The sequence below is a fragment of the Aphanomyces invadans genome (genome assembly GCF_000520115.1).
Source record: "Aphanomyces invadans strain NJM9701 unplaced genomic scaffold supercont1.56, whole genome shotgun sequence".
In the NCBI taxonomy this organism is placed as follows: Eukaryota; Oomycota; class Saprolegniomycetes; order Saprolegniales; family Verrucalvaceae; genus Aphanomyces; species Aphanomyces invadans.
Window position 1 is genome coordinate 309,566 of NW_008580201.1, and position 25,533 is coordinate 335,098.

The 25,533-nt window shown below is 53.9% G+C and overlaps 15 protein-coding genes across 17 annotated transcripts; 10 read left to right on the forward strand and 5 right to left on the reverse strand.

Moving 5' to 3' along the window:
* Positions 1 to 362: 362 nt before the first annotated feature.
* Positions 363 to 710, reverse strand: H310_13827 (hypothetical protein; the record flags this gene model as incomplete). Its single annotated transcript, XM_008881473.1, has 1 exon — positions 363 to 710. The coding sequence occupies one exon, from the start codon at positions 708 to 710 to the stop codon at positions 363 to 365; it is 348 nt and encodes a 115-aa protein (XP_008879695.1).
* A 376-nt stretch (positions 711 to 1,086) lies between these two features.
* Positions 1,087 to 2,377, reverse strand: H310_13828 (S-adenosyl-methyltransferase MraW; the record flags this gene model as incomplete). The annotated part of the gene is made up of 9 exons (XM_008881474.1): positions 1,087 to 1,209; positions 1,262 to 1,335; positions 1,384 to 1,432; positions 1,476 to 1,517; positions 1,570 to 1,761; positions 1,809 to 1,944; positions 1,997 to 2,045; positions 2,094 to 2,193; positions 2,237 to 2,377. 9 exons carry the CDS (start codon positions 2,375 to 2,377, stop codon positions 1,087 to 1,089), a joined length of 906 nt encoding a protein of 301 aa, XP_008879696.1.
* A 193-nt stretch (positions 2,378 to 2,570) lies between these two features.
* Positions 2,571 to 3,918, forward strand: H310_13829 (the record flags this gene model as incomplete). 2 transcript variants are annotated; one of them, XM_008881476.1, is made up of 3 exons in its annotated part: positions 2,571 to 3,422; positions 3,466 to 3,625; positions 3,674 to 3,918. In XM_008881476.1, the coding sequence occupies 3 exons, from the start codon at positions 2,571 to 2,573 to the stop codon at positions 3,706 to 3,708; spliced, it is 1,047 nt and encodes a 348-aa protein (XP_008879698.1). In that variant the 3' UTR covers positions 3,709 to 3,918. The 2 variants fall into 2 exon arrangements, with proteins under 2 accessions (XP_008879698.1, XP_008879697.1); XM_008881475.1 differs by having other exon boundaries at positions 3,466 to 3,918.
* A 577-nt stretch (positions 3,919 to 4,495) lies between these two features.
* H310_13830 (hypothetical protein) lies at positions 4,496 to 5,411 on the forward strand. Its single transcript, XM_008881477.1, has one exon. The coding sequence runs from the start codon at positions 4,582 to 4,584 to the stop codon at positions 5,359 to 5,361; it is 780 nt and encodes a 259-aa protein (XP_008879699.1). The 5' UTR covers positions 4,496 to 4,581; the 3' UTR covers positions 5,362 to 5,411.
* Positions 5,412 to 5,454: 43 nt separating this feature from the next.
* Positions 5,455 to 6,461, forward strand: H310_13831 (thioredoxin-like protein 4A). The gene has a single exon (XM_008881478.1). It carries the CDS (start codon positions 5,526 to 5,528, stop codon positions 5,952 to 5,954), a length of 429 nt encoding a protein of 142 aa, XP_008879700.1. The 5' UTR covers positions 5,455 to 5,525; the 3' UTR covers positions 5,955 to 6,461.
* Positions 5,477 to 6,483, reverse strand: H310_13832 (hypothetical protein). The gene has a single exon (XM_008881479.1). It carries the CDS (start codon positions 6,445 to 6,447, stop codon positions 6,163 to 6,165), a length of 285 nt encoding a protein of 94 aa, XP_008879701.1. The 5' UTR covers positions 6,448 to 6,483; the 3' UTR covers positions 5,477 to 6,162.
* A 68-nt stretch (positions 6,484 to 6,551) lies between these two features.
* On the forward strand, positions 6,552 to 8,417 carry H310_13833. 2 transcript variants are annotated; one of them, XM_008881481.1, is made up of 6 exons: positions 6,552 to 6,655; positions 6,709 to 7,089; positions 7,154 to 7,323; positions 7,368 to 7,484; positions 7,529 to 7,632; positions 7,686 to 8,417. In XM_008881481.1, the coding sequence occupies exons 2-6, from the start codon at positions 6,986 to 6,988 to the stop codon at positions 8,238 to 8,240; spliced, it is 1,050 nt and encodes a 349-aa protein (XP_008879703.1). In that variant the 5' UTR covers positions 6,552 to 6,655; positions 6,709 to 6,985; the 3' UTR covers positions 8,241 to 8,417. The 2 variants fall into 2 exon arrangements, with proteins under 2 accessions (XP_008879703.1, XP_008879702.1); XM_008881480.1 differs by having other exon boundaries at positions 6,552 to 7,089.
* Positions 8,418 to 9,670: 1,253 nt separating this feature from the next.
* H310_13834 (hypothetical protein) lies at positions 9,671 to 10,310 on the forward strand. The gene has a single exon (XM_008881482.1). It carries the CDS (start codon positions 9,674 to 9,676, stop codon positions 10,274 to 10,276), a length of 603 nt encoding a protein of 200 aa, XP_008879704.1. The 5' UTR covers positions 9,671 to 9,673; the 3' UTR covers positions 10,277 to 10,310.
* A 303-nt stretch (positions 10,311 to 10,613) lies between these two features.
* H310_13835 (hypothetical protein) lies at positions 10,614 to 11,649 on the reverse strand. Its single transcript, XM_008881483.1, has one exon. It carries the CDS (start codon positions 11,578 to 11,580, stop codon positions 10,897 to 10,899), a length of 684 nt encoding a protein of 227 aa, XP_008879705.1. The 5' UTR covers positions 11,581 to 11,649; the 3' UTR covers positions 10,614 to 10,896.
* Positions 11,650 to 12,040: 391 nt separating this feature from the next.
* H310_13836 (hypothetical protein) lies at positions 12,041 to 13,068 on the forward strand. The gene has a single exon (XM_008881484.1). It carries the CDS (start codon positions 12,059 to 12,061, stop codon positions 12,698 to 12,700), a length of 642 nt encoding a protein of 213 aa, XP_008879706.1. The 5' UTR covers positions 12,041 to 12,058; the 3' UTR covers positions 12,701 to 13,068.
* Positions 13,069 to 13,209: 141 nt separating this feature from the next.
* Positions 13,210 to 14,087, forward strand: H310_13837 (hypothetical protein). The gene has a single exon (XM_008881485.1). The coding sequence runs from the start codon at positions 13,233 to 13,235 to the stop codon at positions 13,854 to 13,856; it is 624 nt and encodes a 207-aa protein (XP_008879707.1). The 5' UTR covers positions 13,210 to 13,232; the 3' UTR covers positions 13,857 to 14,087.
* Positions 13,210 to 15,604, reverse strand: H310_13838 (hypothetical protein). Its single transcript, XM_008881486.1, has 2 exons — positions 15,346 to 15,604; positions 13,210 to 15,296 (listed from the first exon to the last, which is right to left on the reverse strand). The coding sequence occupies exons 1-2, from the start codon at positions 15,597 to 15,599 to the stop codon at positions 14,201 to 14,203; spliced, it is 1,350 nt and encodes a 449-aa protein (XP_008879708.1). The 5' UTR covers positions 15,600 to 15,604; the 3' UTR covers positions 13,210 to 14,200.
* A 2,219-nt stretch (positions 15,605 to 17,823) lies between these two features.
* H310_13839 (hypothetical protein) lies at positions 17,824 to 18,336 on the forward strand. Its single transcript, XM_008881487.1, has 2 exons — positions 17,824 to 17,866; positions 17,916 to 18,336. The coding sequence occupies exon 2, from the start codon at positions 17,916 to 17,918 to the stop codon at positions 18,255 to 18,257; it is 342 nt and encodes a 113-aa protein (XP_008879709.1). The 5' UTR covers positions 17,824 to 17,866; the 3' UTR covers positions 18,258 to 18,336.
* Positions 18,337 to 18,892: 556 nt separating this feature from the next.
* H310_13840 (hypothetical protein) lies at positions 18,893 to 22,189 on the forward strand. Its single transcript, XM_008881488.1, has 12 exons — positions 18,893 to 19,608; positions 19,657 to 19,907; positions 19,955 to 20,436; positions 20,488 to 20,640; positions 20,696 to 20,823; positions 20,868 to 20,995; positions 21,041 to 21,135; positions 21,182 to 21,261; positions 21,308 to 21,389; positions 21,434 to 21,546; positions 21,591 to 21,677; positions 21,721 to 22,189. The coding sequence occupies exons 1-12, from the start codon at positions 18,925 to 18,927 to the stop codon at positions 22,123 to 22,125; spliced, it is 2,688 nt and encodes an 895-aa protein (XP_008879710.1). The 5' UTR covers positions 18,893 to 18,924; the 3' UTR covers positions 22,126 to 22,189.
* A 45-nt stretch (positions 22,190 to 22,234) lies between these two features.
* On the forward strand, positions 22,235 to 24,653 carry H310_13841 (hypothetical protein; the record flags this gene model as incomplete). The annotated part of the gene is made up of 5 exons (XM_008881489.1): positions 22,235 to 22,915; positions 22,966 to 23,093; positions 23,143 to 23,338; positions 23,379 to 23,648; positions 23,898 to 24,653. The coding sequence occupies 5 exons, from the start codon at positions 22,235 to 22,237 to the stop codon at positions 24,651 to 24,653; spliced, it is 2,031 nt and encodes a 676-aa protein (XP_008879711.1).
* Between the last annotated feature and the right edge of the window lie 880 nt (positions 24,654 to 25,533).

Consider the following 25,533-nt stretch of genomic DNA (forward strand, 5'->3'; position numbering starts at 1 on the left):
AAACGGTATTTCCCATCCCATGGCGGGAAAAAAGTCCACATTTTTCCTAGCATACTTGCTACTATTGCACACATCATAATAAGGACAAAAGGGTCAAGCGTTGGAGGAAACGTACGAGGAATTGGGACAAATCAATTTTGACATTGAATAACGAACGATCCCATGTGGTATTCTTCGCACGGCCTATCCCATTGCCATCCGCCGACCAGACAGCACGTGCGAAGATGCCTCCTGCAAACCACACGCATAGTCGCGGCATGTCCGACGCGACGTCCTCTGGCAACGATGCACAGGGTTGGCTGTGGAAGAAATCTGGCGTGTTCTCGCTCTGGAAGCGGAAGTACTTTGTCTTATGCGGCCCGTTACTGTCCTTCTACGACAACATACCTGATACATTGACCCCGACGACTCCCACCACCCCAACCATTGTGTCCAGTAAAACTGACAGTACACCTCGCGGTGTCCTGCGCGTGGTTTACGTCGAGAGCACGAACAAAGGATTCAAAATCTTCGGTTCGAGCGGCATGGTGATTCATGTTCGTACCGAAAGCTCCACTGGTGACTACAAGTGGGTTCGTGCTTGCCAGCGAGCAGCAACGTTGGTGCAACGACAGAAGGAGACAAGTTCTTTCGTGGACGACTCGTTCGCAGCCACAGTTGCCACCATTAGCGAGGACGAATCGCCGAGCGTGGGCGACGGCGTGGATCATGCCGGTTGGTTGCGCGGGGACAAAGGCATCAAGTACTTCGTACTTCAAGGCAACATGCTTACTTTGTACGAAAACATGCAGCCGTGGTGCGTGCCAATCTTTCGTGGCTACGTCTGCTCGGTCGCGAAGAAGGGACACCAAGACTTCCAGGTCAAGTTAAGTGGAGACAAGGTATTCCACCTCCAAGCATCGACTACGGTCGATCGCGACACGTGGGCTCATCGACTTTTCCAAAGCACCCTGCGATAGCTGGATGGCGTGCCCTCATTTTTACTTATTTGCCACCGACCCTTTTTAAATTTCTATTCCTTGTCATTCGCTGGATGTAGCATGGAACAACATGTCGGTACACAAGTTTTGCATGAAACACACAGACCTATGCAAGGTCTGGTGGCGCAATGCGTCGAATGCCGCGCAATTTGGCGCTGCGGCTCCGCGGGTTTGCCGTCACTTCATCGTCCGTTGCTTGGACTGCCTTTCGTACGACAAGTTCGAATGCCTACGCAGAGCTCCATGGAGACAGCTCCCCGACACCCGTCTTCCCACTGTACCTCCGTGTCGTCGATGATGTCTCGAAAAAATCGCTTGATCCATCGGTCTTCAAGCGAGTGGAACGCGATCGTGGCTACGACATGAACCATGACCGTTTGTCGAGTTCCCACGAGCGACCCACCCAACTGCCCATCGATGGCCAAACAGTCGAGGAACGCCGGCATGCCTTTCTACGCCACCCAGCATGAATCATGGCCAGGACACTCCGCCTACTTGAAGATGGTCCAACTCGGAGTTGACGGAGATGCGCAATGCCTGGAAATTCCATCAGCATGCATCATACGTACTGCGGATGCAGTACACTCACTTGAAAGATTCTGGTCGCTGGGTGAATGGTTTTCTTGCCCTTGGTGGGCTTTCTGGTCTTCCACTTGTCTGCGATCGCTTCGATGCATCGCTTGAGCTCGTTCGTTCGTGTGAACGGGTGGCCCTCCCGTCGCCGTATGATTGCTTTTGCAAACTCTTTCGCGAGCGGCTCTTCTCCATATTGTGTAAAGATCTGTGCTATCCCCCCCGATGAGATGTCCACTTTCAAACTTGTACCACCTTAATCAAAGCAGCTTCCGACAAAGTGTTGACGAGATCCGAGGCTGTCGGTGTGGTTGTAGATGGATCGAACCGCATGTCCAATGGCCCGTCGTGATAGATGCTGAATCCCCGCTTCCCAGCGTCCAAATGATGACTAGTCCGTGGTATCGTTAGAAGTAGCAATGGAACGATGGACGAAGGAACACCTGTTCACTCCCAAGTCGACAAGAATGCCTTGAACTACGTCAGGAAAACCTAACTTGGCAACGGTGGTCAGGACGGCCGATGTAGCTGTTGATGCACCAGCTTGCGCTAGATGAGACTTGATGTCCATGTATGATCCGTGTGCAAACACCACGCGATCGGAATATGGCGCCAACAACCGACTTGCTTGTTCAAGGATCTACGGAAAGGTGTGAACGTAGGATGGTCATGCAGCAACGAACTTCTGGGTCGCGATCGATGCATAGCAAGCGCGCAGACGAAGATTGCTCCAGCAGCAGCTTCGAGTGCCCTCCTAATCCCACGGTGCCATCGACAAAGTATCGAACGTTGCGGCCAGAATCTACACAACGCGGTGCCCACATCTTCAGTGTGTCCGTCGGGAGCACTGGGACATGATGGAAGGGCCGGCAATGGCGCACCGAGTGCCGTGCTCCTGGCAATATCCGCCACCACATTGCGAACGAGGAATGTTTCAACTTGCGATAGGATTGGTGGATCGCTTTACTCTATTTTCGGTTGACATCAAATAGTGTATCCAGTGTGCACATTTGAGATATGTATTTGCAGTGGACACCTGGCCAGCCGCCGCCCATCTCGTCGCGGGTGCATGTCGTCCTTTGGATATGGATCTTTGCGTACATCGGCGTTGCCGTCCGTATTGGATTGGGCGAGCTTACGACGACGCTGGAGAGGACTCAAGCCCGGCCAAGTATCCTCACGGACCTGGGACGGTCCTTCTTCCTTGCCAACGTTGTCGGGTGCTTTTTCATGGGCATGTGTCAGCCTTTGAAGGTCAAGTACACACAGTTCGACGCAGTCTGGACGGGCATCACAACCGGGTTTTGCGGCTGCTGCACGACGTTCGCATCGTGGGAGCTGTTCACGGCACATCAGTACCTGACTCATCTTGCTGTGAATGCCACATTTGTCTTCTTCGTCCAGCTCATGTGTTGCTTTGGTTCTCACTGGGGTGGCGAATTCATCGGATCAAAAATATGCGAAGAACAAAGGCAGAGCCCAGCTGTCTTGGCATCGCAACTTCGCGCGACGGCGCTGGCAAGATCACTACAGACTGATGCAAAGTGGCAGGTTGTCGTGGAAGCACTGGACACCCTCCTTGAGCCCCATGAAGAAGGCGAAGTTGACTTCGTCGCGACGCCATCCAAATTGGTCTGGCTGATGCCACGCTTGAGTCTCGCTGCCTTCGCCTGCGGGACTGCCTTGGTGACAATCGCGGTCATCATCCATCTGCCCACATGGAGCGCCCTGTGGATTGCACCGTTTGGGGCGCTCGCTCGATACGAGCTAGGTAAGCGGTTGAACTCGTCCACGCTGCCGTTTGGCACGTTGGCGGCAAACGTGGTGGCGTCAGCCGTAGACTGCGTCGTGCTACTCTGGCTCCGAGAGGTACGCCACACTCGTCAAACAGTCGCCCCAGTGACTTTCTTAGCCGGAGTGGGCCCAAGCCGCTATCGTCCATGGGTTTTGCGGATCGCTGTCTACTGTATCGTCTTGGGTCAACGAACTCAACGGCATGGCAACAAAACAAGCCGTCGTGTATGCTGGCCTAACCCATGGCATTGCGCTGGGAGTGAGCTTGGCTATATTTGGTAAGGCTGTGCCCCGTGGATCGATACACCGAGCATCGTCTGCGTTAGGTGGATTGGAACAAGCCATGCCCTTGTCGGTGTAACTCGTTCGGGTGAATTCAATAGAGCACCCGAGTCACACGGATAAGCTTAGCACGACAGTGACATTTCAAACGTGTGAGTATTCGAACGTTTTTCTCAGGCCAATCTGCTGAACTGCGAATCGATACCTCTCAACATCACGAAGACAAAACTGGCAAGGTAGAAGAGGAACCAGCGGTGAGAAATGCCCATGTCCAGTACACACTGAATGCACGCGCGCCTCATCGAGTGCGATACGCATGTGGAGAAGCAGACGCTGCTTGCATCGTCGATCTACGGCAGAACCTTCCTCGATCGTTCAAACTAAGGTGGCGTCGTGTGAGTCATGGACTCTCTGCCAAACCTCTGTATGTATCTGGTTGGAGCATGCCAAGTTACGGCGGCGGTAAATTGATACGTGGGAAGTTTCCCCCTTTTTACCGTGGAAAAACATCTCAGACTTTCAAAAAACGCCCAATCGAGGGGGGTATTTTCGGCAAACTCCCTATCGCTACAAACATTACGTTGGGATTGTCCAGTGTGCATGGAAACTGCACATCCCGAAAGAAACCTTTAAAACTAAATATATGTAGAGTACACAATATACTTTTTATATGACAAATTGTACTTCATGTAATACAAACTATTTTAGAATGATTGTTGGATGAAACGCATCAAACAAAAACGTTCTCAAGTGGACCTCTCGGAAACTAATATTTGAATATTTCTTTTAAAAGCACGTGGCTACAACCACTTCTCTGGACAGGCCTGGTAAAATCACGGTGTAACTCCACCAGCAAATGGGCACGTGCCAGGTCAAATGGTGCTGACGAGATCCACAGAGTCACGACACTCCATCGCCAAGAGGGCATATTTTAGAACTTACCTGCTCCAGCATGGTCCTCACGTCTTTGGTTCAAGCCGCCGCCATAACCCAGGCCAGCGACATGGATGCGGCTACGTCGTCGAACCACGCGCGGGTGTCCAAGATGTCCTTCATGATGATCTACCTCTGCCTGTGCCTCGGAAGCAAGTTCTATGTGTCGAAATCGTCCTCGACGGGTCTGGTGACATCCTCGGAGATGTATGACGAGACAAACCTCCCCATCTTTCTCCAGGCCATGCCGCCACAACTCACTCCGGAAGACGCCCAACGATTCCTCGCGCTGCCTGAAGCCACGGAACACCCCTTGCATGCAGCGATTCGTTCGGGATCATTGTATATGACACAACTCGCTCAAGAGACATTTGCCGAAGTGGATGTTTTGTCGAAGGAGCAGAGAACACCGCTGATGTTGGCGGCCGAGCTCGGCCACGCTGATATTCTCGCGTATTTATTAGACCAAGGTGCGGATGTATTCGCCGAAGATGCTGCGGGGAACACTGCGCTGCATGCGGCATGCGAAGCCGGACACGTGTATGCTACGTACATTTTACTCACGGCTGGCGCCGACTTGGACCTGCCCAACAACAAGATGCAAACCCCTGATGACGTGGCGATGCCGCATTTGCAGGACCTTCTCTACACGAATGGAGTGATTGGAGAAGAGGTCGTACGCGCTTGGGATCGCCAGTTCAAAACCCACGGGTTCATCGTTCCCGTCGCCGTTGTGTCCCGACGACGGAAGCGGTATGCGCGCTTTTTCAATCTTGCCGCCGTAGTTGAGGAGCAATAAATTATTTAACCGAGCGCGTAATCCGGATAAACTTGATCTTACGGATAGTGTCATCGTTGCTGGAAAATTCTGTATTCGGATAACACGAATTATCCGGATTGTTCCTTCTTACGAACTGGGGCACTTGTGAGCTTAAGGGCTTGGACGGAGTGGACCGACGCGCGATGTCGTACATGCTGCCGCACCTGTGCACTGGCTGGGCCGTGGACCAAGCCATCATGTCGGAAGGGGAACGCGTGGTAGTGATGCGCTTTGGCCACGACCACGACCCCGTGTGCATGCAAATGGACGAGGTGCTGTGCGGCATAGCTGAAGACGTCAAGAACTTTGCCGTTGTCTACGTCGTCGACATCACGGAAGTGCCCGACTTCAACACCATGTACGAGCTGTATGACCCGTGCACCGTCATGTTCTTCTACCGAAACAAGCACATTATGATTGACTTGGGCACGGGTAACAACAACAAGATCAACTGGGCATTCAACAACAAGAAGGAAATGATTGACATCATCGAGACAGTCTACCGCGGCGCTCGCAAGGGCCGTGGTCTGGTCATCTCGCCCAAGGATTACTCGACCAAATACCGCTATTAAGTTACCATGTGAACAGCAAGGGAACCTCCCCAGGTCATCTGCATTTCCTTCACCAGCTTGTTCCACCAAAGCTTCATCGATTAAGTTTCGTGCGCCAGAACCTTTCCCCTCCGGCAGCTCATTACGAAATCTAGCTGAAGCACGAAAGCATTGATCCTGCCGAGCGAGAACTCGGAGTGGAATAACATCAACTTTTCATTGTCACGCATTACTCTTCATCTTGCTCTTGGGCGAACGGGTTGGCGATCTCTTCCGTACCATCCACGGGGGATATCAGCATCACGGATGTGCCTCGGCACACAAGCAGTCCCAACTCCCGCGTCTTCCCTGGTGTTTCAAACATTTCGACCGCGTCGTCCAGCACTAAGTTGACGAGCTGATCGTAACCCTTCAAGGTGCCGCGTACTTCCCGACCTCCCGCAAATTTCACTTGGACGCTCTGGTCGATGAACTTCGCCAGATCCAGGATTGGATCGCGCTTCGTCGCACTCATCTGCTTCTGGCCACTGACGCGAAATGATGCCGTGGCAACTTTGGACACTGTTTGTTTTGATGACCTTTCATTATTTATATTGAACAATTGCAAGATTTTGGTTCTGTATATTGAATTATAGAGTCAACGACCAAGGTTGGCAGATCGAGCCAATGCACCATTGACCACCACTCCCTGCAGCGCCATGGACGGTCCGTATTCGTTGAAGGTATGCTGCATGGGCGCAGGCTACGTCGGCGGTCCGACGATGGCTGTGATTAGCAAGTTCTGCCCTTCGATCCGCGTCACGGTCGTCGACGTAGCAGAGAAGCAGATCGCTCGATGGAACTCGGCGAACTTTGACTTGCCCATCTACGAGCCAGGCCTGGAGGCACTTGTGCGGGCCACGAGAGGAAGGAACCTCTTCTTCTCCACAGATATTGACCGACATATCAAGGAAGCCGACGTCATCTTCGTCTGTGTCAACACCCCAACCAAAGTTGCCGGAATTGGAGCTGGCGCTGCCGCCGACACCAAAAACATCGAGCTGTGTGCACGCATGATCGCCGAGTATGCCATGAGCGACAAAATTGTGGTGGAAAAGTCGACGGTGCCGGTTCATACGGCCGAAGTTCTCATGGCAGTCTTCAACGCCAACAGCAAGTGCGTACACTCGACTTTCAGTGAATATTGACCTTATGGGTGTACATTTTGATGGGTTGTGCAGAAGCAGCGTCCACTTCGAGGTGCTATCGAACCCAGAGTTTCTCAGCGAAGGCACTGCCGTAGAGGATCTCATCTCTCCGTCCCGTGTCCTCATCGGTGGCGGGGGCACGCCCGCCGGGCAGGCTGCAGTGCGAACCCTAGTTCAAATCTACGAGCAGTGGATTCCATCAGGTACAGAGTTCTTCTCCTCACCGTCCGTGAACATTCGATTATAGATCGAATTCTGACCACGAACGTCTGGTCGTCGGAGCTGTCGAAACTAGTCGCGAATGCCTTTCTTGCCCAGCGAATTTCGAGCATCAACTCGATCTCGGCCATCTGCGAAGCCACGGGTACTTCAGAGCCTTCGTCTGTCCACTTGACAGTTCCCACTCAGGCGCAGACGTGACAGAAGTCGCCAAGGCGGTGGGGACCGATCCCCGCATCGGAAACAAGTTCCTCGAGGTGTCGGTGGGGTTTGGAGGGTCGTGTTTTCAAAAGGTTTTGTGCAAGTCGTTTTCACACTCGCGATCTAAATGGGTACCCGTGCACAGGACCTGCTCAACCTGGTCTACTTGGCCGAGTCGTTCCACTTGCCGGAAGTTGCGGCTTACTGGCGCAGTGTTGTCACGATGAACGAGTACCAGAAGCACAGGTTTGGCACGCTGATTGTCCGCACGCTGTTCAACACGGTCACGCAAAAAAAGATTGGGATCTTTGGCTTTGCCTACAAGAAAGACACGGGGGACACAAGGGAGACGGCGGCGGCGGCCATCATGAAGGTTCTTGTGGCCGAGCGCGCCCAGGTATTTGTGTACGATCCAAAAGTCGAGCTCGACGACCTCGTGAACGAGCTGAAGTACCAAGGCCTGGCGGGCGACGAGATTCAAAATCATGTGCATGTTGTCCATGATGCATATGCCGCGGTGGACAAGGCCCATGCGCTGGCTGTGCTGACCGAGTGGGAGGAATTCAAGACGTACGACTACACGCGCATCTACGACACCATGCTCAAGCCAGCGTTCATTTTTGACGGGCGGAACCTCCTCCCGCACGACCACTTGCGCCGACTGGGTTTTTCCGTCCATGGCATTGGCAAGAAGGAGTGATAAGGCTGGATCAATTCACAAAAGAGTTGTCGAGGGCATAACATTCCCGAGAAGCCCCATATACTTGCCAGAGGCCACAGCTGGATTGTCGAGGGGTTGGTGCGATGTCAGTGATCGTGGTGCGGATATGTGCAACCCCATCCAGTGGCACGACTCCAACTTAGGTCGCGTCCCGTGTCGTCCGTTGCTATGGGCCACATGCAGACATGGAGAGTGGTGGAGACTAGAACAAAGGTCTTGCCGCAAAGTAGCACCTTTGGTTGACCGAGTTGTGTCTTCAAGATCACTTGTGCATGCCCATGAGACACATGCGACTGTGATGCACACAATGGCGTGTACTCGGGCAAACGACTTGTCCTGACGCATTGTGATCTTTCGCAGGACGTGTTCAAATCATCTAAAATCTCCATGTACTCAATCCGGCCAAACCAAATCGGCACTCGTCGACTTCCAATTACATGTCTGAAATCCAGTACGTCTTGTTGCAGCCAATGCATTGCAACTCACCCCCTCTGGCCACATAGTCCTCTCGAATGAACTCGTTCAGTATCCACTTCTTGCAGTGACAGCATGGAATCCGCCCCTCCTGCTTGAACTCTTTCAATTGCTCGGAGAATCGAACCAAGTACGCAGCGCTGGTCTTGCCTCCTTCCGCTAGCCCCAAAGTCTTGCCGCTTGTCGTTGTCTAGAAGCTCCTTGAGCGCCTTCCTCATCTTTGCATCGAACGCCTGGGACTGTTCCAGCCCCAAACTCTTCCATCAGCTTCTTCTTGACGGCAGTCGCCCCCATCCTTTTTGGTGCGTTCCAAACAATATGCACGATGCGGTCCTTGAGCGACTTTAGCGTGGCTTCATGGAGTTCCGGCGTGTTGGCACAGCCACGACGCCAGGCGAGTGCGTGGCGTGCTATGATGGACGGACACGGGAATGATGGTATCTGAGGAGTGTTTGTCAAAACTAGAAGAACAACGAGCGCAAACTGCTGCCAGGAACGTCTACTAATTCCCATGCTGCACCAGATCGCTTGGATGATCGACTGAGGACCATCGTGATCGCGTCCATGGGCTTGGACGAATGCATTCCAAGACGAATACGTGCATGGAACGGTGCTCTGTGGTAGAAGGATAAAAATGAACACGTTAGGACTACTTGTTGAAATGTAATTTGGTTAGTCCAACTACGTACCCCACCACATTGGACGACGACACTCCCACACCGGCTGTGGATTGGATCTCCGGAATCACAGCCAGACTTATGCCTGCTGCTGCATGATGCGTAGGCCGAGTCGTCAGGTTATCCATCAGGTGCGTGCTCCTGTTGAACCAACCAATTCAGACGCAATTCCTGGAGCTGAGCATGTCGCAAACATTCGACAAAGCACGAGAGTGATTGTCTCTCACGCTTTCAGACGGGGGCGACATTTGAGAAAACTGAATGGCTCGACAACCTGCGACGAACGCTTCTGCAGCAAAGCATTCCCAAAGCAAACGCCCTTCCAAGAGAACCCAACCTGTCGTAAAGTCCGCAGGCTCGACACGTGGCGTCTCCAGTGCCAAGTCCATCAAAGACCGCATCCTGTTCATTCTTCAAGACGCCCCAGCCTTGATTGGACTACGTACGATCAAGAAGCGTCTCGTGTCGGACTTTGGCATGGTCGAGTCCAAGTTATTCAATACGAACGTGAACAAGGCGCTGCGAGATCTCAGCTCGAGCGGACCACGCGATGATTTCGGCCGGCACAACGGATCGTACCATGGAGGACCCAACAGCCCAGCTTTTATTGCCCATCAGGCCAAACCTGCTTCATACGTGCCACCTGAAGGAAGCAGCGCCGGTATCAATGAGGACTGGATGATGTGCTGTCACTGCCATACCCATTGCGACTCGACCTTTCTCGATGAAGACTCGACCTCCCGAGGGTGTGCATTCCGATGCAGCAATTGTGACACAGTGTACTGGACTTGGATTTCCGACGGCGCCACGCACCCTGTCGAGTATGCTCGTAGGCACCGAACGTGTAGTCCTGTCGACGACTGACACGCGAATATAGTTGGATCGATGGAATGACGTGTTGCTGCACTTTAGTTCGCAGGGTGTACTACAGGTACACGGCACTGCAATGCTACCACAACAAGATAGCTTCACAAGCAATCTTCCACTTTGGCCATCCCAGCCAAGAACGCTGGTCTCTATGGGCGACCTTACAAACCCCAAAGTCTTGTCACCAGATGCAATATTGCTCAAGTTCCTTCATCTCTTTGTGTCGAATGCCAAGGATTTCTCCAGCCCGATCTCCTTCATCGCCTTCTTCTGGATGAAAGGAAACAACTTTCCTCAAATGGTATCGATCGTCCTGGCGCGTACTTGTGCTGCTCTCAAAGGGCGGTGGTAGCTAGCGCGAGACGAGGTGCTCTGGAATGTGCTGCGGTATGGGGCGGCCCAGGCGTATCTGTGATGTACAGAGGATGCCAAAAGAGATGCGCCTGGACGACGTCGCGCGCGTGCGCAAAAGCTGCTTTCGCGGGATCATGTTCAACATAAAGTTGTGACATGCCACTTGACGAGTCTAGGCAACGGAGCCATGACATTCAGTCGGCATGACCATGAATGGTGGCCTCACTCCGCCGTACTGGTGATGTAATCGCGTGTAACTTGCCTTAATAATTGAACGACTTTTTGTACTCGACTTCATGCGCAACTGTGTACCCATCGGAAATCCAACTCCAAAAGATCTTGTTGCATGAGACGCATCTGTACTTGGACCCTCTCGCAATCGAGTCTTCGCCCAATTCGCAGTCGCCAGGGCACCACTCTCCACAGAAACAGCACTTGATGCACCCCTGGTCGATGTATTTCTGGGCATCCTCCAACTCTGCGTCCGCTTTTTCCTTTGCTTTGTAGGCCACACTGGACATCCCAGCGTGGTAAGACCCACCAATCTTTCCAATGTCGTCGCGAGGGGATGCACTCAACTCCGCCAGTGCCTTCTTGACGTTTGTGTTGAACACTTTCGATTCCTGCAGGGCAAACTCCTCCATGAGGTGTTTCTTGAGGGTCGGGAGACCCATGAGAACCGTAGCGTTCGCCAGCACGTACAATACGCGATCTTTCATCGTCTTTGCCTTGTTTTTTGCGAGCCCTGTGCTGGTGGCTGGTGTTTCGGCAGATGAGCTCGAGGCACGTTTGCTTGCGGCTGGAGATTTGGCTGTGAATTTCGTTCGTGCTGGGCCCTTTATAGCATGCGAAGGAGGTGGACGTGCAACTGCTTTCGTACGACGTTTGGTTGGTGCGCTTTCTGGAGACGGCGAAGGGCCCAACGTGGCCTTGCGCTTTGGCCTCATGACCTCAATCCAGAATGCCACCGACCTTGTGGCATTCCAAACATGTTCCAACAAGTTCCAACGCTCGACCATCATTCTTCGACTCTCGAACTACGAATTATCCGGAGAATGTGTGTTCTACTAGTAGTACTGGGAGTAGTACTAGTTAGTCTTGTATGCATTCAGCAAGGTCGTAGTGAGATAAGTTGACTGTTAGTTGGGATATCTTGAGACGACACTTCTGCAATAAAAATGAGTCTGGGGCACTTGCGTCGCCTAGGGAGCAGCGACGACATTCTCCACAACTCTCGGGCATATCTTGGACGGTCTGCGGAGCTGTGCTGATACCACAGCGCAGAGGCTCTGGCTTGTTCGGTGCGAGCATTTGTGGTCATAACGCTGCCCCCGTCCGTCAGAGTTTTTAAAATCCCGACACACCCTTGGTATGCGGGTGAATAGGTGGACGGAAACCCACAGTTTCAATATCTCGTGGGTCGACATGAACATTGAAGCCGCGTACTCGCGATGGTCGGCCATCTATGACACCAACACGAATCGAACGCGGGACTTGGAAGGCGCCGTGGCCCACGACTTCCTGTCATCCCACAAGTTCACCGATGCCCTCGAAATGGGCTGTGGGACAGGTAAGAATACGGCGTGGCTCCAGACCAAGTGCGATCGAGTCATCTCCGTGGACCTGACGCAAGCCATGCTCGACATCGCTGCGACCAAAGTGAACTCTCCACATGTGACGTTTGTCAAGGCAGACATGGTGGAAACCCCATGGACGTCGTTTGTTACCTCCAAGGTTGACCTCGTCACATTCAGTTTGGTCCTGGAGCACGTCCAAGACTTAAATGTCGTGTTCGAACAAGCGGATAGAGTTCTAAAGGCCGGTGGGCGCGTCTATGTTGGTGAGCTTCATCCGATGAAGCAGATTACTGGGACGAAGGCGCGGTTCGAATCGGCGGCTACAGGGCGAGTTGAGGAAGTGACATGCTATACCCACCACACGTCCGATTTTGTTGGGGCTGCGATGGCACGAGGGTGGACCCTGGAGCGTTTGGACGAACGGTTCGACCAGGATGATCGAACCCAACTGCCTCGAATTCTCGGCCTTCTCTTTCGAATAGGTTGCTGAGGGACAACATCATAATGGAGGCCCTCCCAGCCATTCCTTCGTATCTTCTCGAGAACTACTCGCTCTTCAAAACGCACGGCCGCCTACACAACTCAGGACGGAACTACGAGCTAGTACAGGCGGTTGACGTCATCGATGGTCATGGCACTGCACTGGCAACGCGCTCACAGTCCGTTTGGTCCAATGCTTGCTTTGAGTCGATGGTCATCTCGCACATGACGGGGAACACAACAGTCAGAATGGCGCATGCCACTCACACGAGCACATTGCAGATAGGCGCGTACAGATCGGTGTGCTCGGCAGTCGAGATGTCGTTCCTGGTGTGTATGGGTCGGGTGCACAAGGAACGGCGACTCCAGCCATGGTCCCCTCGAGTTTCTTTCTATTAAAAATTGCCTGAAGAATGTTGATCAGGCGTGCGTCACCTACATTCTCCGGACAAGGTTACTCCAATTATCCGGAACATGGATCCGGATATGCAAAGTGCGGGGTTGTGTTCCCATTTGGCATTTCAGCACACGCCGTTCTTCCCATGTTCGACTTCCTCAAGCGGCCGACGCTTGAAGATGAGCTCTTCAAGATGCGCTTCACGGCCAAGTCCCTCGTGCGAAACGCAAAGAAGTGCGAGAAGAACCAGATCGCTCAGAAGCTCAAGTTAAAGCAGGCTATCGAAAAGGGAAACATGGAAGGAGCCAAGATTTACGCCCAGAACGCAATCAGGGAAAAGAACCAGGCACTGAACTACCTTCAGTTGAGCTCTCGAATCGATGCTGTCGCGGCACGTGTGCAGACTGCAATCAGTATGGGAAACCTGAAGTCGAATATGGCGGGTGTGGTCAAGGGCATGAACGTCGTCATGGATTCGATGAACGTCGAAAAGATCTCCAAGACAATGGACCAGTTCGAGCGACAGTTTGAAGATCTCGACGTTCGTGCAGCGTACATGGAAGGGGCGATGAACAGTACGACTGCGGGTGCAACCCCTGCCGATCAAGTCGACGATTTGATTCAGATGGTGGCTGACGAGAATGGACTGGTCATCGCTGGCCAACTGGACTCTGCAGGAGCAGTTGGGTCCCACGTCGCGGTACCAGCGCCAGCACCGCAGGCAACGGACGACTTGACGGCGCGCTTGGCGGCATTACGGAAGGTTTAAACCATTCCAATGCATACAAAGACATTATCAAAGTCGGTGGTTATCCATCAGACCTGCCTAATTGACCTCCGCCATCACGATCGCGTTGCACGACGTGTACTCTGCTCCCTCTAATGTTTCAGCATCATGGCAGTTATGCCTTGACCGCATTGATCGCATGGAGAGTCTAGACCAAGTGGTGGCGAGGTCGGCGGGAGTTGCATGACTGATTCAAATCGAGGTTCCATCCAATTCCCTTTTTAATTCGCGGGCAATGCAACAGACGGCTGCCATGTCATGCGTCCGGTCGTTGTCCACCCCAGACGACGACAGAGTCCACGAACTTCACCTCGATGGGCATCGCCTTATCCGCCGTGAAAGGGCAGAGGACGATGGAGCTTCATCTGGAACGACGACGTCTGCCGATCGACGATCGTGAGCACTTGGTCAAGTTTCTCCACGGCACGTTTGCGGTCAAGGAACTCGTGCCATGCCAGGATACCGGCCGGGTGCTGGAGAAAACGAGGGAACTGGACATCATACATGCACTGGAGGAGGGCAGCCGTGACGGTGCGAAAAAGAGTTGGCGGGAGAAATGTTGTCGTTTGGGTCCACGTTTGTCGAAGCGGCTGAAAGTGCGGCCGCCACTGGTTCCCAATGGCTGTGGCGTAGATGCAGTGGGGAGAAAAGCACGCTTGGAACACTTGCTCGGCCGCTCGGGTCGTCGGGGCGGCTTCGAATTGTGTCAGCGTTTGCCACGCGAGAAGCAGCTCCAGCCGCAGTTCCATTCGACAAAACTCGAGAAAGGAGCGGAAGCCGTCAGGATGGAGAAGAAAGGCGTGAAAGTGCGATGTCGAGTGGTATCTGTGCTGGGAAAACGGGCACGACAGCACCATGACGCGCTGGCGAAACAGGGATGGTAAGAGAATGGAGCGGAGGGGCTGCACAACATTAAAGTAGTAGAAGGCGTGGAACGGCAGCGACGCCATCGTGTCCAAGACGTAATAGTCGCTCAGCCAGGTCCAGTGCAGGTTGAACGAACCAATCGAGATGACCAGTTGAAGCAGCAAGCACAGCACGCCGACTTTGGCAGTGCTGAGGAAGGCTGCGCGTAATCCAAAGTTGTCGACTACACGGCTCACTTGCACGGCCAGGGCACAGGAAACACCGCCAATGATCCCGAGCTCACCGAGTAGGAAGTTCCACGACGCTTCATCAAAGCAAGCGCCGCGTGTATGCATCATGAACTCTTTTGCGTCGACAGAGTATGGGTAGTAGATGGGCACGAGGATGAGGGCAATGGTGCCGACAAACATGGTCCTTTGCACTCTTGGGTGAAGGAACCACCGGCGCTGCATCGTCCGGAAGACAGTTTGGGCCGTGGCGAGCTTCGGCTGCGCGAGGAGCTCGGTGATCTGGAAGGTCACGACGATGGCCCACTGCATGAGGAGGTACGCGACCCTGCACACATTGGTGTCAACGAACGACGGCGAACACTCGATGGACTTACACAGCGCACATGCCAAGCGAAAACCAAAGCGAGTAGAAGAGGCAGGACGCATCGGTGCAGACGAGAATGGGCAGTGTCAGCGCGCACACTCCAAAGCATCCAGCGATCACCGCCATGCGCCGCGGGTGTCGGTACTTCATGAACGGGTGATTGCGTCGGTGGTTGTACAGCCCCCACGCGGCAGGCATGTACAAGCAAGAAATCCAACTCGCCAGGAGCGGAATCATGGCCCCTGGCGGCGAAGACCCTGGCATTCTTTCTTGTGCAAAACAGGTCCGTGGTCCATTTATAGTCGTCGCGTGACACGGTGGAACGGCAACCACGATACATCTTGCGTCAGAACAGCGTCGCCGCGGCAGAGCTCTTCAGGACTCCTGGCACACCGCAACCACCCGTCGCCCCCCCGCGCAGCGCGTGTGGAGCTGTTTCGTGGCTTGGTAGGACCTGGATTCGCCACCGTGAGCTAAACATAGGCGTTCGATGTAGTCCACTCGACGGGTCCACGCGAAAATCTGCTTGCCATGCAAACCCGACAGCAGCGTTCACTATACGTCGCGATACAAAAGTGATCTAGCGAGGCAGATCTCTTCCAAGTCACTTTGACTGCTGGCAGCATCTTCATGTGAATAGTAGCAGCGTGCAGTGGCAACTCCAGTTTGGGACGCGCTTTGAACGAGTTTTGTTGACTGATCATCGTGAGCACTTGGTCGAGCTTCTCGACAGCGCGTATGCGGTCGAGGATTCATGTCAAGATGCATTTGGAATGTAGGAGGAAACTCGACGTCTTGCCTGTATTGGAGGAGCGCGGAAATAGTCAAAGAAAATGGGGGCGAGGGGTGTCGAGGGCGGCAAGTACCACCACATCATTCTGCATTGAGCGCGCCACTGTGGCGTGCAAGCACTACGGGCCATAGCACGTTGAAACACGTGCTCTGACGCCCGTCATGTCGGGGTGGCTTCGAATTGCGTTAAGCGTTCCAGACGATGTTCCATCCGACAGAACTCGAGAGTGGCGCGGAAGGCGTCGGGATGAAGGAGGAATGCTTCGAAGAGAGACATCGCGTCGGCTCGGTGTGAAGGGATTGGACAACCCCATGCCTCCCTGATGGACCGACCGGAGGTGATCCACGACATTGAAGGTGAAACATGAGTGAAGCAGGACCGAAGAAGCAACATCGTTGACGTGTTTCTCGTCAAACTAGCCATTCCAATGCAAACATGTGAACAGAGGGAAACGGCAACTTGGAGAAGCATACGTGGAACGCCGTCTTGGCCGTGCTGACGCGTGGTGCAGCCCAAAGTTGTCGGCGATGCGGCTCACTCGGACGGCGAGCGCTGTCGAACGAGGCCGATGAACCCGATTTCGACGAAAACAAAGCTCCATGAGGACACGTTGTAGTCGTTGGCTCGCGTTAGGTTGGTATTCTTGCCTTGGAAGGGAATGTAGATGGACTCGAGAAATGTGCCGGACTTTGGGATGGAGGAGCCACCGCCGTCGCATCCCTGGGCTATGCGAGGTGCTCGGTGATTTAAGATCACCACCAAGAACAAGAGATAAAATACCCATGCATGGCATGAAATGAAGGCTGAGACCTGGCGGCGTACATGACTCAGATGGAGTTCGAGGTCCAAGCCATGTAGAAATGGGACCGAGTTCGAGAAGTGTTCATGCACACGTGTCGACGGAACTTTCTACGGCCTTGATTTGCCTCGGCATTCGGTAGATAATGCACGAGTTGTTGAGGTGGTGGATGTAAACTCCCAGTGCGACTGGCATGTACTAGCAAGAGATCCAACACACTGGATCAAATCGACCGACCAGCCATTCATCAAGGCACTGACACTGCGATCGCAGGTAGTATATTTAGTGCACTCGAAACGCTCGGATGCACGGCACGGCGTGGCCATGCAATAACGATGGGTCGCTTCCGAAATTCTATCATGAATTGACTGGAGGCGTCATTTCCCTCGTGATGTCTGCTGCACGAGTCGCGGCACTCGACTCCACCTGCACGGACAAGAAGCACATATAAGCTGGATCGACAGAGTTCCATCTTGTGGTCCTCCTGTAAAGTCTTATTCTTGTGCAGCGTGAATGCAACGACGAGCTTTTTACTGCTTGTGGTGTCGGACACGTCGGGTGCCGCCTAATGGAATCCACACACCATCGCGACACCTGAGCTGGGACAGCACAGTCTGGGACTTTGTTGGGACGTGAATCTTCACGCACGTATGCTGGTCCAACGACTCCATGAAGCTCCTCCATCTGCTGGGCTCCATTCTCTATAGCAGAATCGTCGACGATTCTGTTGTTTGTGAACTTCCAATGACGGTCTCTGTCCAAACCTCATGGATTGGTTCAAAATACAACTCATTAGCCAATCACCGGCGCGAAATCAATTGCTTGCCACTGATTGGGCCATCTCGGTTGGCCTCGTTGATTGGTCGTCCCCAGGTGAACTTGGTTGGTTTTCGTCAGTGGTGAAAAAGACGTCTTCCGGTCCATTTTTCCTTAAACAAGGTGGGTTTGCGCGCGCGCGACGGGATGCCGCTGATGTCCGTGCATGTAGATGCGTCACGTTGCTGCTTTTCTCTTGGTTGTCTTGGGCGGTAACACGACCCCTTCTGCGGCGGATGTCGAAAAGGTTATCACGTCCGTCGGTGGTGAAGTCGACTCGGAAAAGTTGGAACTCCTCTTGAAGGAAGTCGAAGGCAAGGACATCTACGAAGTCATTGCTGCCGGCCAGGCCAAGCTCGCCACTGTCTCCGTCGGTGGTGGTGCCTCGGCTGGTGCTGCTGCCGCCCCTGCTGGCGGTGCCGCGGCCCCTGCCAAGGAAGAAAAGAAGGAAGAAGAAGAAGAAGCGGACCTCGGCGGTGGCATGGACATGTTTGGCGGTGGATCGGACTACTAAACGCGCCCCAGAATGCCGTCTCTTTCGTCCTTTCCGTGCCAAGTAACGAGTAATACGATGTGACGCTCACGAGAGACCATTTTTTATTATCCCATGTCCCCCAAAATGCAACACAACCCGTGCGTATGCGTGACATGGAACAATTTGATGTCGAGGTCTTGTGCTGGCGTGGTGTAGGTCGTCGCAGCATGGGTCTGCTTGGGTTTCTTTGGTGGCTTTGGCTGCACGTTGCTTTTCCAATGGACAGTTGGGGTTGGGTTGCTTCAGTGGAATGGAACGCTTCAAGAGAGCATGCAAGTTGCATTTCTCAACGGGCTGGCGACGACCCCAGGTGAAGTACCAGCGTCCTGCGATGCTTCTCCGTTTCAAAGTGGATGCATCCTTGGGAAACCCCGAAACACAAACGACGACGAAAATGCTCACTGGTCTGCTTTTCAAACGCCAAGTATTGCAATGCAGCGTACATATTCATCACCCGCTCGACTCGCACGCGCCGTCATTGCGGCAGCCTTCGTCCTGCCACGGCAGAGTTCCAAGCAGGTCGAACGCGGCTGGAACCACGTGATTGGAGTGGCGATATCCGGATAATCTGGATGGTATCCGGTTGTCTTTCCATGTCGGCTGCTGTGTAAATCTTCTGCCGAAGTGAGGCCACGAAGCAAGCGGCATGTTCGAGAAGACGCTGGCGGACCTGGTCAAGGGTATTCGCGCATGCAAGGGGGATGTGTCCGTGTACATCTCGCAATGCATGCAGGAAATCAAGACGGAGCTCAAGTCCACGGACCCCTTTGTCAAGGCGCAGGCCATCCGCAAACTGACGTACCTGAACATGCAGGGGTACGACATGAGTTGGGCTGCGTTCCACACCGTCGAGGTGATGTCCTACGAACGATTCGCGCATAAACGCATCGGATACTTGGCGGCCAGCCAGTCCTTCACCCAAGCGACAGATGTCGTGCTGCTCTGCACGAACTTGTTCAAGAAGGAGTTTGGGAGCGTCAACGAGTACGAAGTCGGTCTCGCATTGAACGCTATGGCGAACATCTGCACGTTGGACTTGGCGCGCGACTTGCTTGGCGACATCCTCAACCTCATGAACAGCCACAAGCCGTACGTGCGGAAGAAGGCGACACTGATCCTCTACAAGCTGTTCCTCCGATACCCTCAGGGTCTACGATTGAGTTTTGATCGTCTGAAGGAGCGCATGGAAGAGCCTGATGTGTCCGTTGTGTCGTGTTCCGTGAACGTGATCTGCGAACTCGCGAACAAGAAGCCCAAGAATTACGTCGGCCTCGCTCCGCAGTTCTTCCGCCTCTTGACGACGAGCTCGAATAACTGGATGCTCATCAAGGTCGCTCCTTTCATAATGGACCCCTTCCATCGTCTCATGCACGTGTAGGTGGTCAAGCTCATGAGCTCCCTCGTACCAGAAGAGCCACGTTTGGCACGAAAACTCCTCGACCCGTTGGCGACCATCATCCAAAACACACCCGCCAAGTCGCTCCTATACGAGTGCATTAGCACCGTCACGACTGCGCTGTTGTACACGCAAAAGAGCGACGGAACCCAACCCCGCAACGTCCCCGCCATCGTCAAGCTCTGCAACGACCACCTCCGCCGGTACATCGAAGACCCCGACCAGAACTTGCGGTGCGTGACTCGACATGCGAATGATGCTGACATTGCTTGTGCCGTAGCTACTTGGGACTTGTGGGGCTGAGCAACCTCATGCAAAGCCATCCCCATGTGATCAGCGAGCATCAGCAGGTCATTCTAGAGTGTCTTAGTGTCGAAGACACGACGATTCGTCTGCGGTCGCTCGAGTTGTTGGTCGGGATGGTCACACCGGACAACGCGCCCGGCATCATCCAGGAACTGATGCGCCACACCCTCGTGGCGGACGGCATCTACCGTCAGGAGCTCATGAACAAGATCCTCATGGTGTGCTCCATCAATAAGTACCAGAACGTGTCCGACTTTGAGTGGTACTTGACCATTCTTGTCCAACTCGCCAAAGTGCCTGGCGAAAACGCGAAAAACGCGACGGAAATCACGCGGCAGCTGGTCGATTTGGCGGTGCGCGTCAAGGGAATCCGCGCGATGCTTGTGCAGAAGATGATCGAGTTCCTGCTTGACGAGGAGGCATTGACCGGCCCAGGGGCCAAGACGACCTGCCAAGGTACGCCCCACTTCCACAGGATGACGTGTAGTGAATTACAATGCTCTGCAGTGCTCTACGCGGCGGGGTGGATCATTGGCGAGTACATCATGGAATATGTGGAAGATGAAGATGAAGAGGAGGAGGACGAGGACGACAGCCGTCTCGACGATGTCATGAACGCCGCGGACCACATGCTCATGCCTCGTACCACATCCCTGCCCCGTAAGCCCTCCACCTTCGTTCCAGCGTATATGACATACCCGATCCCGTGATCCAGCTCCCGTCCAAGCTGTGTACATGCAGGCGCTGCTCAAGCTGCTCATGGTGATGGTGGAAAAAGCAGACGAAGCCACCGTCGACAGCTTGGCGCAAATGATCTTGGAGCGTCTACCTGCCTTTGTTCAGGTAGATCTTCCGCGTCTTGGTTGGTCTCATGCAAAAGATGTCAGAGCGAGCACATTGACGTGCAAGAACGAGCGTGCGGTGTGCAAGAGATTGTGTTGGGGCTTGGCTTGGGCTTGGCTGCACTGAGTGCGGATGACCGGGCCAACCGAGTGTTTGATTCGCAGCCTGTCAGGTTGGTCGCCAATCCAGAAAGTCACGCCTAACGCATCCAATGTAGCGCCGACACGCGTGTGGAACTCCTGACGAGTTTCTTTGCCGAGCCTCTGGCGCCCGTGGGGGCGAAAGCCCAAGGGAAGGTCCCGTTGCCACCAGGTTGGAAGGCCGCTACATGGGCTATTGGTTCACATCCATCTCGTAGGGCTGGACCTGGACAAGCCATTCGACCGCGACGTCGCTGCGTTTTTAGTTGCGGGCGGTGACATGGATGTGTTGGACGAGGTAATGTCTATCATGATCATTTCATTGGATTCAACTTGGTGCAAAGGACGCCGAAGTCTCGTTTGTGAATCAAGGCGGCCCTCCGTCGTCGTATGGCGGCCCCGATGGCAGCTACGTCAACTTGAACGGTGTGCTCTTTCGCATGCAGATGCCACTTGACGATGGCACGTAGATGACCGGTCAAGCAGCGAGAGCGAGGACGAGACCAAGATGGACTTGACGGCCAAGGTGGACAAGTCCAATGCGTTTTACATCAAATCGAGCGACAATGCGCCCCAAAGCAATGTACGGAGATGTGTTGTGGGCGGAACTTTTCATGCGGACGGTAGATGGTGGGCAATTTGCTCCAAGTGCTGGAGAAGCAAAAGAAGAAAAAGCCGAAGCGGACCAAGAAGATCGTGATTCTGGACGACGAGGTCGGGTGTCGATAGCTGGCTCGACTGACTTGGGTTTCTTTAGCCGGACAATGGGTCGAGCGACGACAACGCGCCTGCTCGCAGGAGATCCTCGAAGAAGAACCAGTACGACGACCTGAGCCAAGTCGACCTGACTGTGCCGCTCGGAGACGACGAAGTGATTCCGGACGCGCACTGGCGCCATCGACAAGTTGTCGAGCAAGACTCTAACGAGAAGAAAAAGAAGAAGAAGAAGAAGGTCAAAGAGGACGACGCCGTGGAGAAGCCGAAGAAGAAAAAGTCAAGCAAGAAGGAGGGCAAGGCGACGGTCGACGAGCCGCCGGCCAAGGTCAAGAAGGCCAAGAAGGAATCGAAGAAAGGAGAAAGCAAGCCGGAGAAGAAGTCCAAGAAGTCCAAGGCAGACGGCGGTGGCAAGAACAAGCATAACGAGCCGCTCCTCATGTTTTAAGCGCATTAAAGACACTGTTGAACCCCGAAACCCCCGATTTGACCTTCCACCGTTTCATCGCGCGGATGTGGTGGGGGTTTCACTTGCGATTTCGAAGCAGCAGGTCGCCATGCCGGTTGTCAAGTCGTCGAGCTGTCGACGATCGCACGGGTCGGACGATCGGTTCATCCCGTCCCGCGCCGCCATGAACACAGATCTGTGCCAGCACATGTTGTCATCATACACGTCAGTGCTGCACGGACCGTCCAAGAGCCACGGCCCAACCCACAGCGATCTGCTCTTCGCCACGCTTGTCGCCGGCGACGACCACCGCATGCTGCGCTTTCAATCGCCAAAGATGGAACCCGCCGTATCCTCCTCTCGCTATGTTCCACTGCACCATCGCGCCCTCGCTTTTGGTGGGTCGTTGAGACGGCACATTCCACTCACCCCAACTCGAATCCTGGAAGCCCCAGACCTTCGCGACGACTACTATTTAAACCTTCTCGCGTGGGGCAGCAGCAACCTCTTGGCGATCGCACTCGACACCCTCGTGTGCTTGTATAACGTTGACACTGGCGGGGCGACGGCCATTCGGGCGACAGCGTGCGAAGGAAGTGAGTATGTTACATCCGTGGCTTGGCTGAGTGAGCGAACTCTGGCCGTGGGCACGTCTAATGCCCAAGTCCAGCTGTGGGACGCTTGCGCTGTCAAGTGCATTCGAACCATACAAGGCCATGACGACCGCATTGGGTCCCTCGCCTGGAATTCGTCGTTGCAAGTGTTGTCGTCGGGGTCCCGGGACGCCAAGGTGTGGGCGGTTTGACTCTTTCGGTTCTCTCTCAACGATATGATTCTTAGATCGTCCAGAATGACATCAAGTCGCCGCATGGCGCGATCGCAGTTTTGAGCAGCCACACGCAAGAAGTCTGCGGGCTCACGTGGTCTCCTGACGGAAAAACACTTGCTTCCGGTGGCAATGACAACCGGTACGGGACCATCTCAAGCGGTTGCCCATCTCACTTCGAATCCCAACAGATTAAGCTTGTGGGATGGCATCAGCACGACGCCAAGGCAGACGTTGTGTCAGCACAAAGCTGCTGTCAAGGCACTGGCGTGGTGCCCGTGGGAGCGGCATCTCCTCGCATCTGGAGGGGGAACTGCCGATAGATGCATCAAGATCTGGCACACCAACAGCGGCACCATGGAGCAGAGCATCTTCACTGGGTCGCAGGTACGCGTCCACGATAGGTCGCGCTGACCATGTCAGCCAGGTGTGTGGCCTTTTGTGGTCTCCAACTCAGAAGGAGCTCCTGTCCTCCCATGGTTTTTCCCAGAACGAGCTGTGTCTGTGGAGCTACCCACGGATGCACCGGATCAAAGAATTCACGGGCCACACCGCACGGGTGCTTCACATGTCCATGTCTCCCGACGGGTCGTCCGTCGTGTCGGCGGCTGCCGACGAATCGCTTCGGTTTTGGAACGTCTTTGGCGCTGCCAAGACATCAACGACCCCACGCTTCCAGCTCTCGTCGCTCTGCGGGGTACGTTGACGCGTCGTATTCAACAAATATCAGGGCGACAAAGCTGGAGGACTCGCCCGCTTTCACCTGTGGTATAATTGGGTTGCGATGTCGTTTGAGTTGCGCTATGGGACGTGTTGGAAGGATGCACACCTTGGACACCGGCGGACACGCGCAATTCGCGGATTCGACATCTGGAGGGCGACCCCGACACCCCGGACATCCGGATACCCCCCCCAAGATTGTTTCGCAAACATACATCGAATGCAGGCGAACGACATAACGGCGATCGTGACAGGGGCCGGCCGCGGCCTTGGGCTGGCCTTCTCCCGCGCCATCCTGGCACGAGGCGGCAGAGTCTTCATGACAGATATCGACGTTACTGCGGTCCAAGCTGAAGCGCAATCGTTGCAGCAAACGTACCCCGAACGAGTCGCCTTTCAACGACAAGATGTGACTGACTTGGCCTCGTTCGACGCGGCGTTCGATGCCGCCAATCGCGCGTTCGCGTCCCATCCCGTGAACGTAATTGTGAACAACGCAGGCATCGGCGGCACTGCATTCTACTCTGCTGACACGTCCTGGACGAATGTGATTGCCATCAATACCACAGCTGTCCTTCGCGGCACCCAAGTTGGTTTGATTCGACTGTCGTCATCGCGAGGTCAACCAGTGGTGGTCAATATTGCGAGCATGGCGGGTCTGTACCCGTTGAACGACACCCCAGACTACAGTGCAAGTAAAGCCGCCGTCGTCGCGTTTTCGAAAGCTGTGGGATCAAACGTGAAGAAGACGAACGTACGCGTCGTGGCGCTCTGCCCTGCCTTTGCGGACACGCAGATGGGTCGAGCCATCCAGGAAGTAGATGCTTCCGTCGTGGACAGAATCGGTGGGCTAATGCCAACTGAGTACGTTGCGGAAGCTCTGATGAGAGCCTTGATGGAGAGTGAAAACTCGGGCCAGGTCCTCGTCGTCTCGAAGCGTGGAGTGGAGTACCACAGCCGCAAGCCCCGCGCCAAGCTCTGAGTGATGTGGTGACCACTGTCGAACGAAGTACTACCTCTGTTCCATATTACTGGCGACATTTGAAAATCACACTTTTTCCAAATTACTGGCAACATTTCATTCTTATTGGCTAGAAATGATGCATACATCGATTTTATTGGATAAAATTCCCGAGTTTGCTGGACAATCGACACTTGGGATGACCGACAGCGACTCACCGCCGCGTAGCTGCTTCGATAGAGCTGTGGATATGGGCTTCCTAGAGGAAACGCTGCGGGATGCGATAAGCAATTAGCGATTAGTGACTAGGACTCTCAAATGTGGAGTATAGTTGACGCCAACCCAATCTGGCAGGTGTCGGAGGTCGTCCAACTTCGCTCCTGTATGGTAGCAATAGTATATAAGCTACAGTTTTTGAAAGTGGATGAAACGAAACGGGGATTACTTGCGAATACGAAGTAGGTCGAAGCGGTGGAAATACTTCTATAGCGGAAGAACTGAGAGGCATCGGGGACGGACTTCGGAATGCCGCCCTTGGCTGTGCTCAAACGGCATTTCATTCGTATCCGGATTTCCGGAAATAGACAATCCCCATATTATAATAACTCACATTTTAAACAAGTCGACGAATTTGTTTTTTGGGCCGAAGACATCATTTTCGGTCGTTTTGTCCAATAGAACTTTGTTCAGAATTCCTTGATCCATTATTGGGGCTTTGTTTCGTCAATTTTGACCAAAAAATTCAGTTTTTGGGGTCACCGTAAAGTCAAATGTCGGCACTAATATGGAACAGAGGTAGTATTAGACAAATTCTGCAAACGTGAAAATCCTTGTGAAGTTTTCCAGAAAAGTCTTCGTCGATAGTTCGCAATGAAAGGTGTTCTGCTACGAGACAAATTGC

Excerpts from the sequence above, each read along its gene's own strand:
- H310_13830 (XM_008881477.1), top strand. The coding sequence starts at position 4,582 with ATGGTCCTCACGTCTTTGGTTCAAGCCGCCGCCATAACCCAGGCCAGC.
- H310_13831 (XM_008881478.1), top strand. The coding sequence starts at position 5,526 with ATGTCGTACATGCTGCCGCACCTGTGCACTGGCTGGGCCGTGGACCAA.
- H310_13832 (XM_008881479.1), bottom strand. The coding sequence starts at position 6,447 with ATGAGTGCGACGAAGCGCGATCCAATCCTGGATCTGGCGAAGTTCATC.
- H310_13833 (XM_008881480.1), top strand. The coding sequence starts at position 6,632 with ATGGACGGTCCGTATTCGTTGAAGGTATGCTGCATGGGCGCAGGCTAC. Across the intron at positions 7,090-7,153 it reads GTCTTCAACGCCAACAGCAA|AAGCAGCGTCCACTTCGAGG; the intron begins GTGCGTACACTC and ends TGGGTTGTGCAG. Across the intron at positions 7,485-7,528 it reads GGCCATCTGCGAAGCCACGG|GCGCAGACGTGACAGAAGTC; the intron begins GTACTTCAGAGC and ends GTTCCCACTCAG.
- H310_13834 (XM_008881482.1), top strand. The coding sequence starts at position 9,674 with ATGGCTCGACAACCTGCGACGAACGCTTCTGCAGCAAAGCATTCCCAA.
- H310_13835 (XM_008881483.1), bottom strand. The coding sequence starts at position 11,580 with ATGAGGCCAAAGCGCAAGGCCACGTTGGGCCCTTCGCCGTCTCCAGAA.
- H310_13836 (XM_008881484.1), top strand. The coding sequence starts at position 12,059 with ATGAACATTGAAGCCGCGTACTCGCGATGGTCGGCCATCTATGACACC.
- H310_13837 (XM_008881485.1), top strand. The coding sequence starts at position 13,233 with ATGTTCGACTTCCTCAAGCGGCCGACGCTTGAAGATGAGCTCTTCAAG.
- H310_13838 (XM_008881486.1), bottom strand. The coding sequence starts at position 15,599 with ATGCCAGGGTCTTCGCCGCCAGGGGCCATGATTCCGCTCCTGGCGAGT. Across the intron at positions 15,297-15,345 it reads TCGCTTGGCATGTGCGCTGT|GGTCGCGTACCTCCTCATGC; the intron begins GTAAGTCCATCG and ends CAATGTGTGCAG.
- H310_13839 (XM_008881487.1), top strand. The coding sequence starts at position 17,916 with ATGCGTCACGTTGCTGCTTTTCTCTTGGTTGTCTTGGGCGGTAACACG.
- H310_13840 (XM_008881488.1), top strand. The coding sequence starts at position 18,925 with ATGTTCGAGAAGACGCTGGCGGACCTGGTCAAGGGTATTCGCGCATGC. Across the intron at positions 20,437-20,487 it reads GGCCAAGACGACCTGCCAAG|TGCTCTACGCGGCGGGGTGG; the intron begins GTACGCCCCACT and ends AATGCTCTGCAG. Across the intron at positions 21,678-21,720 it reads TCGTGATTCTGGACGACGAG|CCGGACAATGGGTCGAGCGA; the intron begins GTCGGGTGTCGA and ends GGGTTTCTTTAG.